This window comes from Anguilla rostrata, chromosome 4 (genome assembly GCF_018555375.3).
Source record: "Anguilla rostrata isolate EN2019 chromosome 4, ASM1855537v3, whole genome shotgun sequence".
NCBI classification, from domain to species: Eukaryota; Metazoa; Chordata; class Actinopteri; order Anguilliformes; family Anguillidae; genus Anguilla; species Anguilla rostrata.
This window is the reverse complement of record NC_057936.1, coordinates 60,535,819-60,547,653: the sequence shown is the minus strand read 5'-3', so window position 1 is coordinate 60,547,653 and position 11,835 is coordinate 60,535,819. Positions and strand designations below refer to the sequence as shown.

The 11,835-nt window shown below is 46.6% G+C and overlaps 1 protein-coding gene across 4 annotated transcripts; it reads right to left on the bottom strand.

Annotated features, from left to right (window-relative positions):
- Nucleotides 1–254: 254 nt before the first annotated feature.
- On the bottom strand, nucleotides 255–10,138 carry dtx3la (deltex E3 ubiquitin ligase 3L a). Of its 4 annotated transcripts, XM_064333704.1 has the most exons (6): nucleotides 9,879–10,129; nucleotides 9,658–9,743; nucleotides 8,929–9,021; nucleotides 8,269–8,438; nucleotides 7,466–7,656; nucleotides 6,303–6,982 (listed from the first exon to the last, which is right to left on the bottom strand). In XM_064333704.1, exons 3-6 carry the CDS (start codon nucleotides 9,002–9,004, stop codon nucleotides 6,913–6,915), a joined length of 507 nt encoding a protein of 168 aa, XP_064189774.1. In that variant the 5' UTR covers nucleotides 9,005–9,021; nucleotides 9,658–9,743; nucleotides 9,879–10,129; the 3' UTR covers nucleotides 6,303–6,912. The 4 variants fall into 4 exon arrangements, 3 of the variants coding, with proteins under 3 accessions (XP_064189771.1, XP_064189773.1, XP_064189774.1); XR_010329704.1 differs by lacking the exons at nucleotides 6,303–6,982; nucleotides 7,466–7,656; nucleotides 8,269–8,438; ... (1 more) ...; nucleotides 9,658–9,743; nucleotides 9,879–10,129 and adding exons at nucleotides 255–1,699; nucleotides 2,195–2,409; nucleotides 2,788–2,956; nucleotides 3,718–3,779; nucleotides 4,685–4,842; XM_064333701.1 differs by lacking the exons at nucleotides 6,303–6,982; nucleotides 7,466–7,656; nucleotides 9,658–9,743 and adding exons at nucleotides 1,708–2,044; nucleotides 2,115–2,409 and having other exon boundaries at nucleotides 8,929–9,019; nucleotides 9,879–10,138.
- Nucleotides 10,139–11,835: the final 1,697 nt, after the last annotated feature.

The window sequence follows — 11,835 nt, the reverse complement described above, 5'->3', positions numbered from 1 at the left end:
ATTCCTACTGTGTTGTAAATTTGTTCTGGGAAATGTTCTTGTTTTTTTCTGTTTTTATAAAATTTGTTTTGTGTAATGCTGTTGTGTGTTGATAATTTGCATCAACGGTGATGTTAAAACGACAGTGCACCCTCTTTCAATTCTATTCAATTCTGTGGTTTTACGTATTAGGACATAACTAACCCTTATCTAGTCCACATCAAGTCCTAACTGTAGATGAATCAAACCTCGTGTGACAAATAACACATGACAGATTTTACTTTGTCATTATTTATTCAATCAAAAATAAACTGAAGCCTTCTGTAAAAAAAAGAGTAATGAAGCTTTTTTGTTTCCATATAAATTACTATCATGGCCTTTTTAGGTCAAAGCCTTTCAAAGCTTTACAAATGTGCGTACTAGATATAAGCATAAAATGAAATAGGCCCGCATTTGTGTACAAAAGCAATAAATACAAGTTATGAAATGTGGGTGTAGTGCCAAACTGGACCACAAGGGGGAACCGGCAAACAGCTGTTAACAGTGCACTAAAATGAGCATTTATGTCAACAGAAAATACTAAGACAACTTGGGTCACAAAAGTCTTTTCGAAGTTCTGTCTCAGGCAACCCACTATGTCATGCAAAACGTAGGCTGTCGGTCTCTGAAGCATATTGAGGCTGAACAGAAACTGTGACTGCAACATCACAGAATCTCACGTCGTTGATGTTGTGTGAATCTCACTTGGGATTTCACTGTTGTTGGACATGGAATTCTCCGATCTCTTTTCTTTTGGAAAGTGTAGCACTTTAAACCTACAGACCTGTCTCTCTAAATGAGCTCTCATGAGCATTCCCTACCCATTAATTCATTACCCATTAATTCCCTACATGGATTATATTACAGTAAACATTTCGTATTTATTGCATGAGAACATCGCCGTCATAGTCCTGCCATATACTAATGCACATAACACATGAACGTCAGTTAGTGTAAATGATCGGACCAGTTGTGCAGAAAGCAGTACTTAGTTCAGAGACAGGCGTGTCCCTCTTTCCCCAGCCCTAGCCTACATGACTGTGAGCCAGTTCCAGTCAGTGGTACCATCTGCCACCGGAGCAAACAGTGTGGACAAGGTGACTGCACGCCTGTGGGACAACTGTGGGCAGTTGTGTTCCGGCTAACAGCTAGCGGTAGCTAACCGCTACCGGCTAACAGTGGCTAACCGCTAACGGTGGCTAACCGCTAACGGCTAACAGTGGCTAACCGCTAACGGTGGCTAACCGCTAACAGCTAGCGGTAGCTAACCCGCTACCGGCTAACAGTGGCTAACCGCTAACGGTAGCTAACCGCTAACGGCTAACAGTGGCTAACCGCTAACGGTGGCTAACCGCTAACGGCTAAACCAATGCAAGCCTTTTTCTGTGCAGCCTCAGTTTGTTGAGTCCTAACGAATCTTTAAATTTGTCAATCCTAAAACATATCAAATATCAAAGATTCAGAGGGAAAAAAATAAAGAAGAGAACTGTATCAATTGGTAAACAAAGCAGTGTATAAAAATACAAAAAATTCTGTAAAAAAAAAAAAATTAGTCCACGTGTTTTGCTGTCCATTCATCAAAGGGTTTTAAACAGGTGTCCATCTGCCACTTCATTCAATGTGTTTGGATATGAGGATCTGGTTTACTTTCTTCAGGTACAGAGTGTCCGGGTAGCACAAGCTGTGTAGCACAGAGCAGTAGAACACAATATGATGATAATAATAATAACAATAATAACAACAACAACAACAACAATAATAATAATAATAATAATAATAATAATTATTATTATTACGGTGCGGACCTTAGCAAACAAACTATGGGTAGAAACAGCCTTAAAGCCTTGAAGGGATAGTCCACTTTCAGGAGTTTTAAAAGAATATTTCTCTTTAAATTTCATTCACACTAAAACTGGCCAATCAATGACATACACTAATGGATGAGGCATACACTTGAACTCATATATAAAAAAACTCCAGAAAGTGAACTATCCCTTCGACCCTCACACACACATCACATACCCACCTACTGGGTCCAGAAGTATCGTCCCAAAAAAGTGAACTATTACTTCAACCCCTCTCGCACACATACCCACCTACTGGGTCCAGAAGTATCATCCCAAAAAAGTGACCTATCCCTTTGACCCCCCTCTCGCACCACATATCAGATACCCACCTACTGGGTCCAGAAGTGTCGTCCCGGGTTTTGAGGGGGATGTCGCTCAGGGCGACCGCGTCTTCGCCACTGTTGTTGGTGGCCACGGTGAACACCAACTTCTGGTCGAAAGCCTTCTTCAATTGCGTCACCACCTTTCTCCCATGTCCGTTGTCGGGCAGGTAAGCTTTAATGTTCTGTCCATAATACTTCTCCCCTGGATTGGGGTGTTTCTCCTGAAGGGTACAAAACATCAAGGGAGACCATTATTTTAAAAATGTGCCTGTTTCCTATGGAATGGCAAATTTGTGCAGCACACATACATACAAGTAGCTGAAACGTTGTGATTTTGAACCTAAATATATGCTACAACAGATGCTACAACAGAACAGAAATCGCTGTAGAATTTTTTTTTTTTCCATCCAAAACTGCCAGCCACATTGGTTATTTCACAGGAGAAGAATCTATTGCTGTATGTTCACAGCTAGTGGTGTGACAAATTAATGCAAACAACGGACAAAACAAATTTACATGAACAAAAATTTCCATAAATCTTTCTCAATTGAACAAAAAGAAATTTAAGTAGTGTCAAAATAAAAGTCTTTAGACCTCACCGTCTGTATCCCGTCCTCAAATTCGAAAAACATCTCAATGGTGCCATAGCGTGGATAACCTGGGAGGTGCTTTTTTGTGTAGACCCATGTCATATGTCCCTCTGGCTGGTTTCCCACAATCCTCTCATTCTGTACAAAAGTGTGCTTGCCGTGAGTTGTCCCCATGATCCTTGAATAAAAAAATAAAAAAAATAAAAAAATGCATTCGGACAAACAGAGCAGCATTGTGTCCGATAAACACAGTTAGCACTAGCTAACCGTAGAGCTCACAGTGCTGTTAAATACACAGAAGACTCGGGTGCAACTATGGAATCAGTGTTCTCAGTTAGCAAGCGATTCTAGCCCGAAGTTGGCACTGCCAGTTCGGACTTGGCACAGATCTGGCCCTAAATTGCTTGCTATCTGAGCTGTGGTGTGTTCAGCTCTGGCCTCACCCCTTCCCACCCCTACTGAGTCCCCCCCACCACACCCCACCCCTACCGAGTCCCCTCTCACCACAAAACCCCCCCCCCACCCCTTCTGAGTCCCCTCCTGCTACTCCCACTTAGTCCCCCAAACACATAATCCCCTACCCCCTACTCCTACTGAGTCCCCTCCCGCCACAATCTCACCCCTCCAACCCTATTGAGTCCCCTCGACCACAACCCCCCCACCCCTACTAAGTCCCCATCACCACAACCCCCCCCACCCCTTCTGAATCCCCTCCCTCCACACCCCACCCCTAGCGAGTCTCCTCACACCCCCCCCCCCCCCACCCCACACGCACCCCTACGATGTCTCTTGACGTCAGTGTTTTTTCTGGCCACGCCCCTGCCGACTGCATGTCTTCGCGTTGTGTGTGAGTTTCACACGGACAGTACATTCACACCCCCCTTACTGCTGCAGCAAACCTGCCGCACCGGTTTGGCAAGCCTCTCTGGCTACACTTACCTCGTCTGTCTCGGAATCTTTCCTGGAATCCTTCCTCTCTTTGCTACTCCTCCCTTACGAACCTGCCAGCAAAGACAAGAAAAAAAAGCTGCTATACAGTTGTGCTGTGCCCCCATCCAGATTGAATGATTTATCAGTTGATTGATTGATAACCTTTATCTATAGAGGGTGGATCCCACTGAGAGCAGGGTGTCGTCCGCAAGGGAGTCCTGATTTCAGCACCAATGAAACAATTTCATAAATACACAACACATTTTTTTTTCTCGTGAGAACACAAGTTATTCAGTTAAAGAGGAGGATAAAACGTATTTGATAAGGGTTCTAAATTGGCCTCAGAGAAACCAGAGTGGAGAGTTGAATACCTTATTTGCAGTAAGCGATTTCATTATATTAATCACCCCCCCCCCCCCCCCCAATTAAAATGGCTCAATAATTCACTCCCTCGTCATCTTCAGCTCCAGTTGTGGGGGTCCAAAATGGCTGCTGTGAAACACTCAGGTGGGAGCTACTCAGTTGGGGTTGTGGTTAACTTCCCCCATATTTCACTTTGAGATAGCAAATCTTTTTATGTTTTATTTTTTTATTTTTTTGTGTTCAATCAGTAATTATCGACATTAAAGTTTGAACGCGTTTAAATCACCTGGCATTTCCAGGAGTCCATCGGCAGCCCCACGCTATTAAAAACGAATCTAAAATGTATTTATTCATTTTGAATGAAAATTCTTTTTTTTCTTTTTTTTAAATAGCAGAGGTCACCCATTCTGGTTACGGAGACACAGGGTGAGCTGGTCCTTGTTCGTTAAAATCAAAAACAGGCCTAGAACCAAGAGACCTGAGGTGAAAAGGCCGAGCAATCGGCTCGTCAATCGTCTGCTGAAATGCAGAAGGGAACCAGCAGACATAGACTCTCCCGACCCCGGGCTGAGCCGCCTCAAAGCCCCCCAAACCAGAGTAAAATCTGCCTTACCTGTGAGCGGTTTGTTTCAGATGAGGGCGTGGCGCGACAGGTAATCTCCGTGGCAACTGGCGCAGAAGCGAGACGGAGCGACTGGTGTTCTTGCCGCCAGTGCCGGAGAAGTCTCCTCTTTATAAACACACTTCCCTCCCATATAATGAGCCAAACGTACGTCAGAATCACCGCGCGGGATGAATCACCGCCGCTTTTGCGCTTAACAAAGAACTACTGCGTCTTTTGTGTCATGTCCCAGAATGCACTGTGCCCCTTTGAACTTTCCCTGCTTTAATTTTTGGTCACAAAAAGTAACAGTTGTGGCTTCTTGGGCAAACAGAGGTTGAGAATGTGAAAACGGTGCGGTTGACTCTGGCGGCGAGGGCAGCATTGTCCCGAACAGGCACAAGATTTCCTCCGCACAATGCCAGCTGCTGGGGTAGAGCAGTGAGGCCGCTGTAAAAGGGCGAGGTCATCGCAGGTGACCCAGGCTTGTGCTCCAAATTTGGACAAGGGGGGACGGCCACCTTCCTGAGCATGACATTAACTGCAGGCTGGTGGTGTGCGGGAAGTATTTAGGGGGCAAACTGTCCACGGGGCTGTGGAAAAGCAGACGGCCTTCAAGCAGGAGCTCGCCCGACCTGACCGTGGACCTGTGACATAACAACCGGCCAATCAAACCGCGAGAACACGCCCGTTTGTGTAACTGCGACATCACAACGAGGCGATCAAACCACAGGAACACGCCCGTTTGTGTAACTGCGACATCACAACAAGGCGATTAAACCACAGGAACACACCTACGTCAGCCTCACAGACGGAATGTTCCCATTCCGGGGAGGGCGTTCCTCTTCGATTCACTCTCACATCAGGAATAAGCTGGCGCAGCAAACCAACCAGGATCAAAGATGCATTTAATATACCTTAAGAGAAATCTGGGGGGCGGGGGGGGGGAATAAAGATAAATAAAAACAATGACCAAAACATTGTCAAACAAAAAATGATATAATAAATAAAAATGGTAATTTTACAGATGTTTAAAGGCTTTAAAGTTTCAAAATAATTATCAGCTCCAGTTCTATTTATAAACAATGGCCCTAATATTGACTGGTGACCATCCTGGCCATGTGAACAGAGACCATGATTGCTCATCGATTTAACAACCGTAAGTAAAGCAGTTCAATATCCAGTGGACAAAGTTTCACTTAATATTCAGAATCTTATGGGTTGAGATGGAGGACTGCCTTGTTATTACCAATACCGACAGGCTTAATTATGATTCTCACAATATTTATCATTGTATCACTGTGGCGTCTTCCCTGCCATTGCTTTTACAGAAGATCATAAGGGGTAGCTGGAATACAAACTGCTGATTGGTTGTGATTAAGGGTCCTCAGGTGGCTCCTCCAATCAGAACACCTTGTTAGCCCAAGGGTGCAGAACACAATTCTGGGATGGCTGATACTCCCACTCATCCACCCCATCCACCCCCCCAGTCATATTTTGTGCCTTAGTTTTTACAGATTTAATCGTTTCTAAGTGATTGTGGGATACTTACAGGAAGTGGTCTGAAATTCAGACACAGCTCAGATGAGCAGCAAACACAAAAACATTGAGAGCACAGATGAAACTCAGGTTCCTTTAATGGTTTTCAAAAGTTTTTATTTATTTCTTAATTTTTTTTACACAAGGTACTCATGAACAGACACATAAGAAATAACATGTTGCAAAGGCTAAAGCTAGGTGGGAATGATTTTATCAAAATCTATTATCCACGATCTCAGTGACATCGCAGGTAAGCTACAACATTCTGTCTTGCACAGTGCAGGTCTGCTATATTTCTCCGACATCCAGAAATATACATCGTACATTTAGGTGCAATTTTTGCACAGTTGACAACCGACATTGTCCACGGTACTGCCAGCTTCTCGTGAAAAGATAATGCTCACACTGCGGATTATTGCACAGACTTGTTCATCACAACCAAACGGTCAGCAGCAAAATCAATCGACTGCGTATAGACACGTGCTCCCCGCATTTAAGAAATAAAATACAATTTTCTGTTGTCAGAATGTTAGCTAGAAGTGTAAGGGTGCCCGTCCCCCCCCCCCCCCTTCCCCTCCCAGCTGTGTTCTTCAGCTGAACTTTTAAAGGAAAAAAGCTCTCTTTTTTTTCGCCAAGTCGTTCGTCCAAGGCTTTTTAAGCGGAAGTCCTTCTGTCTGTCCGTCGGTTTGGTCTGTCTGACTTCACTCAATGCCTTTGGATTTCAGGACCTGCTTCACCGTCATCAGGAAGTATGGTTCCGGGTTAGTAAAACTGCAGAAGAGAACACAATGTGTAAGTGTCACACACACACACACACGCACACGCACACGCACACGCACGCACACGCACACACCCACACACACCCACATGCAAGCACACACGCACATGCACACACCCACATGCACACGCCCACACCCACACACGCACTAAAGTCATATTCACTTTCATTCAGCTCTTGGTATACATTTTTAACACAATAGTCACAGTATTTTATTTTCATAAACCCACACACACACACACACACACACACACACACACACTTTTCTACATTCAATTGCAGTCACTTAGATGATCTTCTCCAGGGGAAAACATCAGCCTTCGTCTCTGGAATTCCAAAGTGTGACATCACAGAAGGGACACAGGCCTTCTTGGCGACGTCCTGGCGGTCAGGACACCCCGGCCAATGCAGGGCTGGGGAGGCCCCAACGGACTGTCACATGACTGACAACAGGGAAAACCACTCCCAATACACACCCGGTGCAGTGGGGAATGTCGCTCCACGTGACCGCCTCCGAGCCGTTGCTGCCGCTGGCCACCGTGAACGTCAGCCCCTGGTCGAAGGCCTGCTTCAGCAGCCTCAGCAGCTCGTTGCCCTCCCGGTCGTCGGGCAGGTAGGCGACCGTGCGGAATCCCGCGAAGGGCTTCCCCGGCTTCGGGTGCTTCTCCTGCAAGCAGGGAGAGTCACGCATCCGAGAGGCGAGCGCGGAGCGCCACTGCGACGCAGCGCCGCCGCTCACTGCCACTAAACGTAGGAAGGTTGTGGTGAATAAAAATGCCAAAGCTATGTTTTTTTTCTTCTACATCCCAAAAAAAAACTGTGCTCCAATGTACATAGTATTGCAGGAAACATTGCTTGCAGAAAACTATGTTAAGGGCATGCCACCAACCATTCCAGAAGGGGTAATATTTCAAATTCATTAATTCTTCCCCCCCCCCCTTTATTTAAACAAATGTATGGTTGACTCATTATCAGGTTCAAATACACAGCAGACACCTTATAACAACAGTTAAAAAGCAACTGTAATTGGACAAAACTTCATACAAACTGGCTTAATATCTTTTTAATTATTTGAGCATTGATCTAATGGGAAAGGCTCAGATGACTCTCACACACAGACACACACACACACACACACACAAAATTCTGGCAACCAAGCCACACCCACCTCCACAAGTGACTTTTCTGGTTTGTGGAAAGAAAGAGGAAGATTCTGGCCCTTTCAAAATAAACGTCCCCACCCCCCCCCCCCCCCCCACCCACCCACTGCAAACCTCACCGTCTGTATCCCATCATTAAAGTTGTATTCAATCTCGATGGTCCCACAGTGAGGATAGCAGGGAAGGCTCCTGGGAAGGGAGATCCACTTCATATCTCCGTCCGGCTGGTCTCCCACAATGCTCTGCTCGTTTTTAAGGGCCACTCCCGCTCTACCTCCATTGGGCCTCTCTGCGAACGACACACACCCCGGCCGCAGGTTAGCCGTGTTATTGGCAGCTGCATTTCCACCCAATAAACAAACTGCTTCAACTGGACAAATGGATATCATGTAAGAAACACATAGAAAGTTCTGCAAGCCACCCTGTGTGAGAGCTTGCAACGTAATGAATGCTGCTCACCTGGTTTCTCGAGGCTGAACTGGGGAAATAATTAGCCACCCTGTGGTGGATCTAACCCAACGACCTGAAAGCCCAGGCATGCAGGGCGACAGGGCTTGCTGGTTTTCACTTTGGCCACAGTATCACGGAAAACATTCGATTGGTCCGAACAGCTGATCGCAAGGTTAAGAGTGTCTTGGCTGGAAATGATCTGCTTACATAAGGTAACTCTAGCCTGTGGCTTTCTCTCCAGGCAGGTGTCGGTGACGCCACCATTTTGCGAAAGTAAACACACACGCGCGCACACAAAAAAAAACATTAAAGAGGGAGCGGACGCATACCCTGGTTAGCAGGTGGACCCGCCCCGTTCAGGTACTGATTGCACTCCCACTTCTCTTTGTGGTGAATGGTCCCCATGGCCCCTTCTTAAAACTCTTACATTAAAAAAAAGAAATAAATTATTAATCACACCTCACCGGTCATTTTCCCTCTTGCCCGTGAAGAAACGCAGGGCCTGAAAGGTCATAATTGTTGTTACGCACACACTTAATTTTATCACGCTTAATTGATCATCTAAAGCAGTTGATTGCACAGGTAACTTACCTCACCTGGTTTTGTGGGTCTGAAGTCCCTTTTGTTTTATAACTCAGCTCTCAGTAAATAAAGTGAAGCTGTTGTTTGCACAAGTAACTCACTTCACCTGATTTTTTTTCTTCTTTTTTTGATGCTGAGATTCAAATAGTTTAATTTGTCAACACTGGCCAACAATTAATAGCAATAATTGTTTCGTTTTTTCTTCACAAGCACAGTTTGGTGAATTCAGTAATCCCTAAAACTAACTTGCCAAAGTAGGTTTCAGTTGGAAAAAGTGCTTTTTGAATTTATTTGCCAGCCAAAGTTAAGGACTGACAAATAAATAATGTTAACAGATTACAGGCATGTTTGCTTTCTAAGTTTGAGACGGAAGCAAAATCTGCACACCCTTCACCTCACAAGAACGAAACTGGCTAAGGCCGAACAGCGACTCCTGCAGCAGCCAGCCGTGCTCTTCTCCTCTGGTCAGTGCCCACCTTGAGTGTACTGCACAGCCCGTCTCAGATCCTGCAGCTCTGATTTCTCTGTCCCGCGCTCTCTTACGCACCTTCCTCGGCTGTTTCTGCGGACAAATGTGTCTTGTCGAATCATATCTCCTTTTTTTTTGCACTTGTATTGAGTCATTAAAAAAATGCAACGCACGCACACTCACACACGCACACACAGTCATAAACCTTTTTTCGCAGCAGGTGCTCACCTGGGATGCGTCGCACTGGCCTTGTACTTTTCTACCCCCTCCTTGCCCCTCGCTCCTCTCCCCTCTCCGGGTAGGTCCCAGGTTGTGCTCCACAGAGACTGCGGCCCTCCTGCTCTTTGCGGCTGGTCACGCAGAGAGCTTCCAGCCGCTTCCAGCTTCCAGAGCTTCGAAGTTGCAAGTGTGAATTCTCCGGCGGCGGTGTGGCGCATTCTGTTGAGGAAACGCGAGAGCTGAAGTGAAGGAAGTGCGGAGGAATTTGCGGATTCCGCAGGGGACTGAATACCAGAAACTAGTGGGGGAGGGGAAAGGGTGGGGGGGGGGCAGTCACACCAAAAGACTACCTGGTGGTATGTCACTGCATGCTCTATGGGAGGGTTTCACGCCCAGGAACCTGAACAAGAATTTCGAGACACTCCCTTCCCTGGAACTGCTAACCTCGGCAAACCAGCTTGAGTCACGCTTGCGTCTCGCGAGCCTCACCTGTGTGCTGTGTGTGGGCCTCACCTGTGTGCTGTGTGTGGGCCTCACCTGTGTGCTGTGTGTGGGCCTCACCTGTGTGCTGTGTGTGGGTCTCACCTGTGTGCTGTGTGTGGGCCTCACCTGTGTGCTGTGTGTGGGCCTCACCTGTGTGCTGTGTGTGGGTCTCACCTGTGTGCTGTGTGTGGGCCTCACCTGTGTGCTGTGTGTGGGTCTCACCTGTGTGTTGTGTGTGGGTCTCACCTGTGTGCTGTGTTGGGCCTCACCGTGTGCGTGTGTGTTCACTGTGTGCTGGGGCTCACCTGTGTGCTGTGTGTGGGCCTCACCTGTGTGCTGTGTGTGGGTGTCACCTGTGTGCTGTGTGTGGGCCTTAGCTTACCTGTGTGCTGTGTGTGGGTCTCACCTTACCTGTGTGCTGTACCGTACCTGTGTGCTGTGTGCGGAACTCACCTGTGTGCTGTGTGTGAGACTCACCTGTGTGCTGTGTGTGGACCTCACCTGGGTGCTGTGTGTCCGGAAGCTGTCCTCCTGTCTGTCCCCCTCACCGTTCTGCCTGACACCGTCAGCCGCTTTGGCTCTTTATCATTTTGATCAATTTGGCAGAATTGCATCGCCATTGTGCTGGTTTTGCCTTTATTGTGTTTAAGTGCTCTTGGCTATGAGATACATTATAAAAATGAAAGTATAGTGTTTTTATTATTATTATTATTATTATTATTATTATTATTATTCCCGTATTATTGTGTTTCGAGTAAATGGATCACTATGAGCAAGATTCGCTCCCTTATGATAGAATGTTGCAAAAACACATTAATATTTTTGACAGGCGGGGGTTATCGATAAGAGATTTGAATAAACAAGTCTCTTTTGGAGTTTGAAAGCATTGAAATTCCTTGAGTTACCAGCCTGCATGGTTGGTTGCCATGGTCATCTGCTGGCCAGGAAACCCTCATCGGGGGCAGTTTCATGTGTGCCGCGCCTGGAATGTTGGCTCCACCAGGTCGTCGGCATGGCAACGAATTGCAGCGAGTGCAAAGAATGTTAATTGGTCGTAGCACGAGGGTCATTGTTATTTTCCCCGGTCCCGTTTCTGTTTTAAAACGTTAATGTGTTAACTTTTTTTGTGTGTGTGTGTGTGTGTGTGTGTGTGTGCTCCGGAACGCGTCGCTGTTGTTTCAGGGCGTGGCGCGCAGGCCGGTGGCAAAGCCGTCCGCTTCACTGCAAACTCTCAGAAGCCGGAACCGGCAGATCAGGGGAGTTGAGATCAGCTGGAAGACTGCGAGGTTCCGGGGCCAGGGGCTGGGGCCGTCAATGATTTAGGATTGCTTGTCCGGCCTGGAGACGGACTCCTCCCTCCAGTTTTGAAAGCAAGGATCTCATTCATCCAATTTTAGGCCGGGAGGGCTGCAGTGCCTCCAGGTGTTCAGCAGGCTTAAATCCACTTTCGTCACTGGCCTGAGAGGGTCCCTGCATGCCTAGG

What these genes read in the sequence shown, in the direction of transcription:
- dtx3la (XM_064333701.1), bottom strand. Translation starts at nt 9,004, where the DNA reads ATGGGGACCATTCACCACAAAGAGAAGTGGGAGTGCAATCAGTACCTG. An exon ending in TTAATGATGGGATACAGACG is followed by an intron (nt 2,410 to 8,268) that starts GTGAGGTTTGCA and finishes TGTACCCTTCAG; the next exon opens with GAGAAACACCCCAATCCAGG. An exon ending in GATACTTCTGGACCCAGTAG is followed by an intron (nt 2,045 to 2,114) that starts GTGGGTATGTGT and finishes TGGACCCAGTAG; the next exon opens with GTGGGTATGTGATGTGTGTG.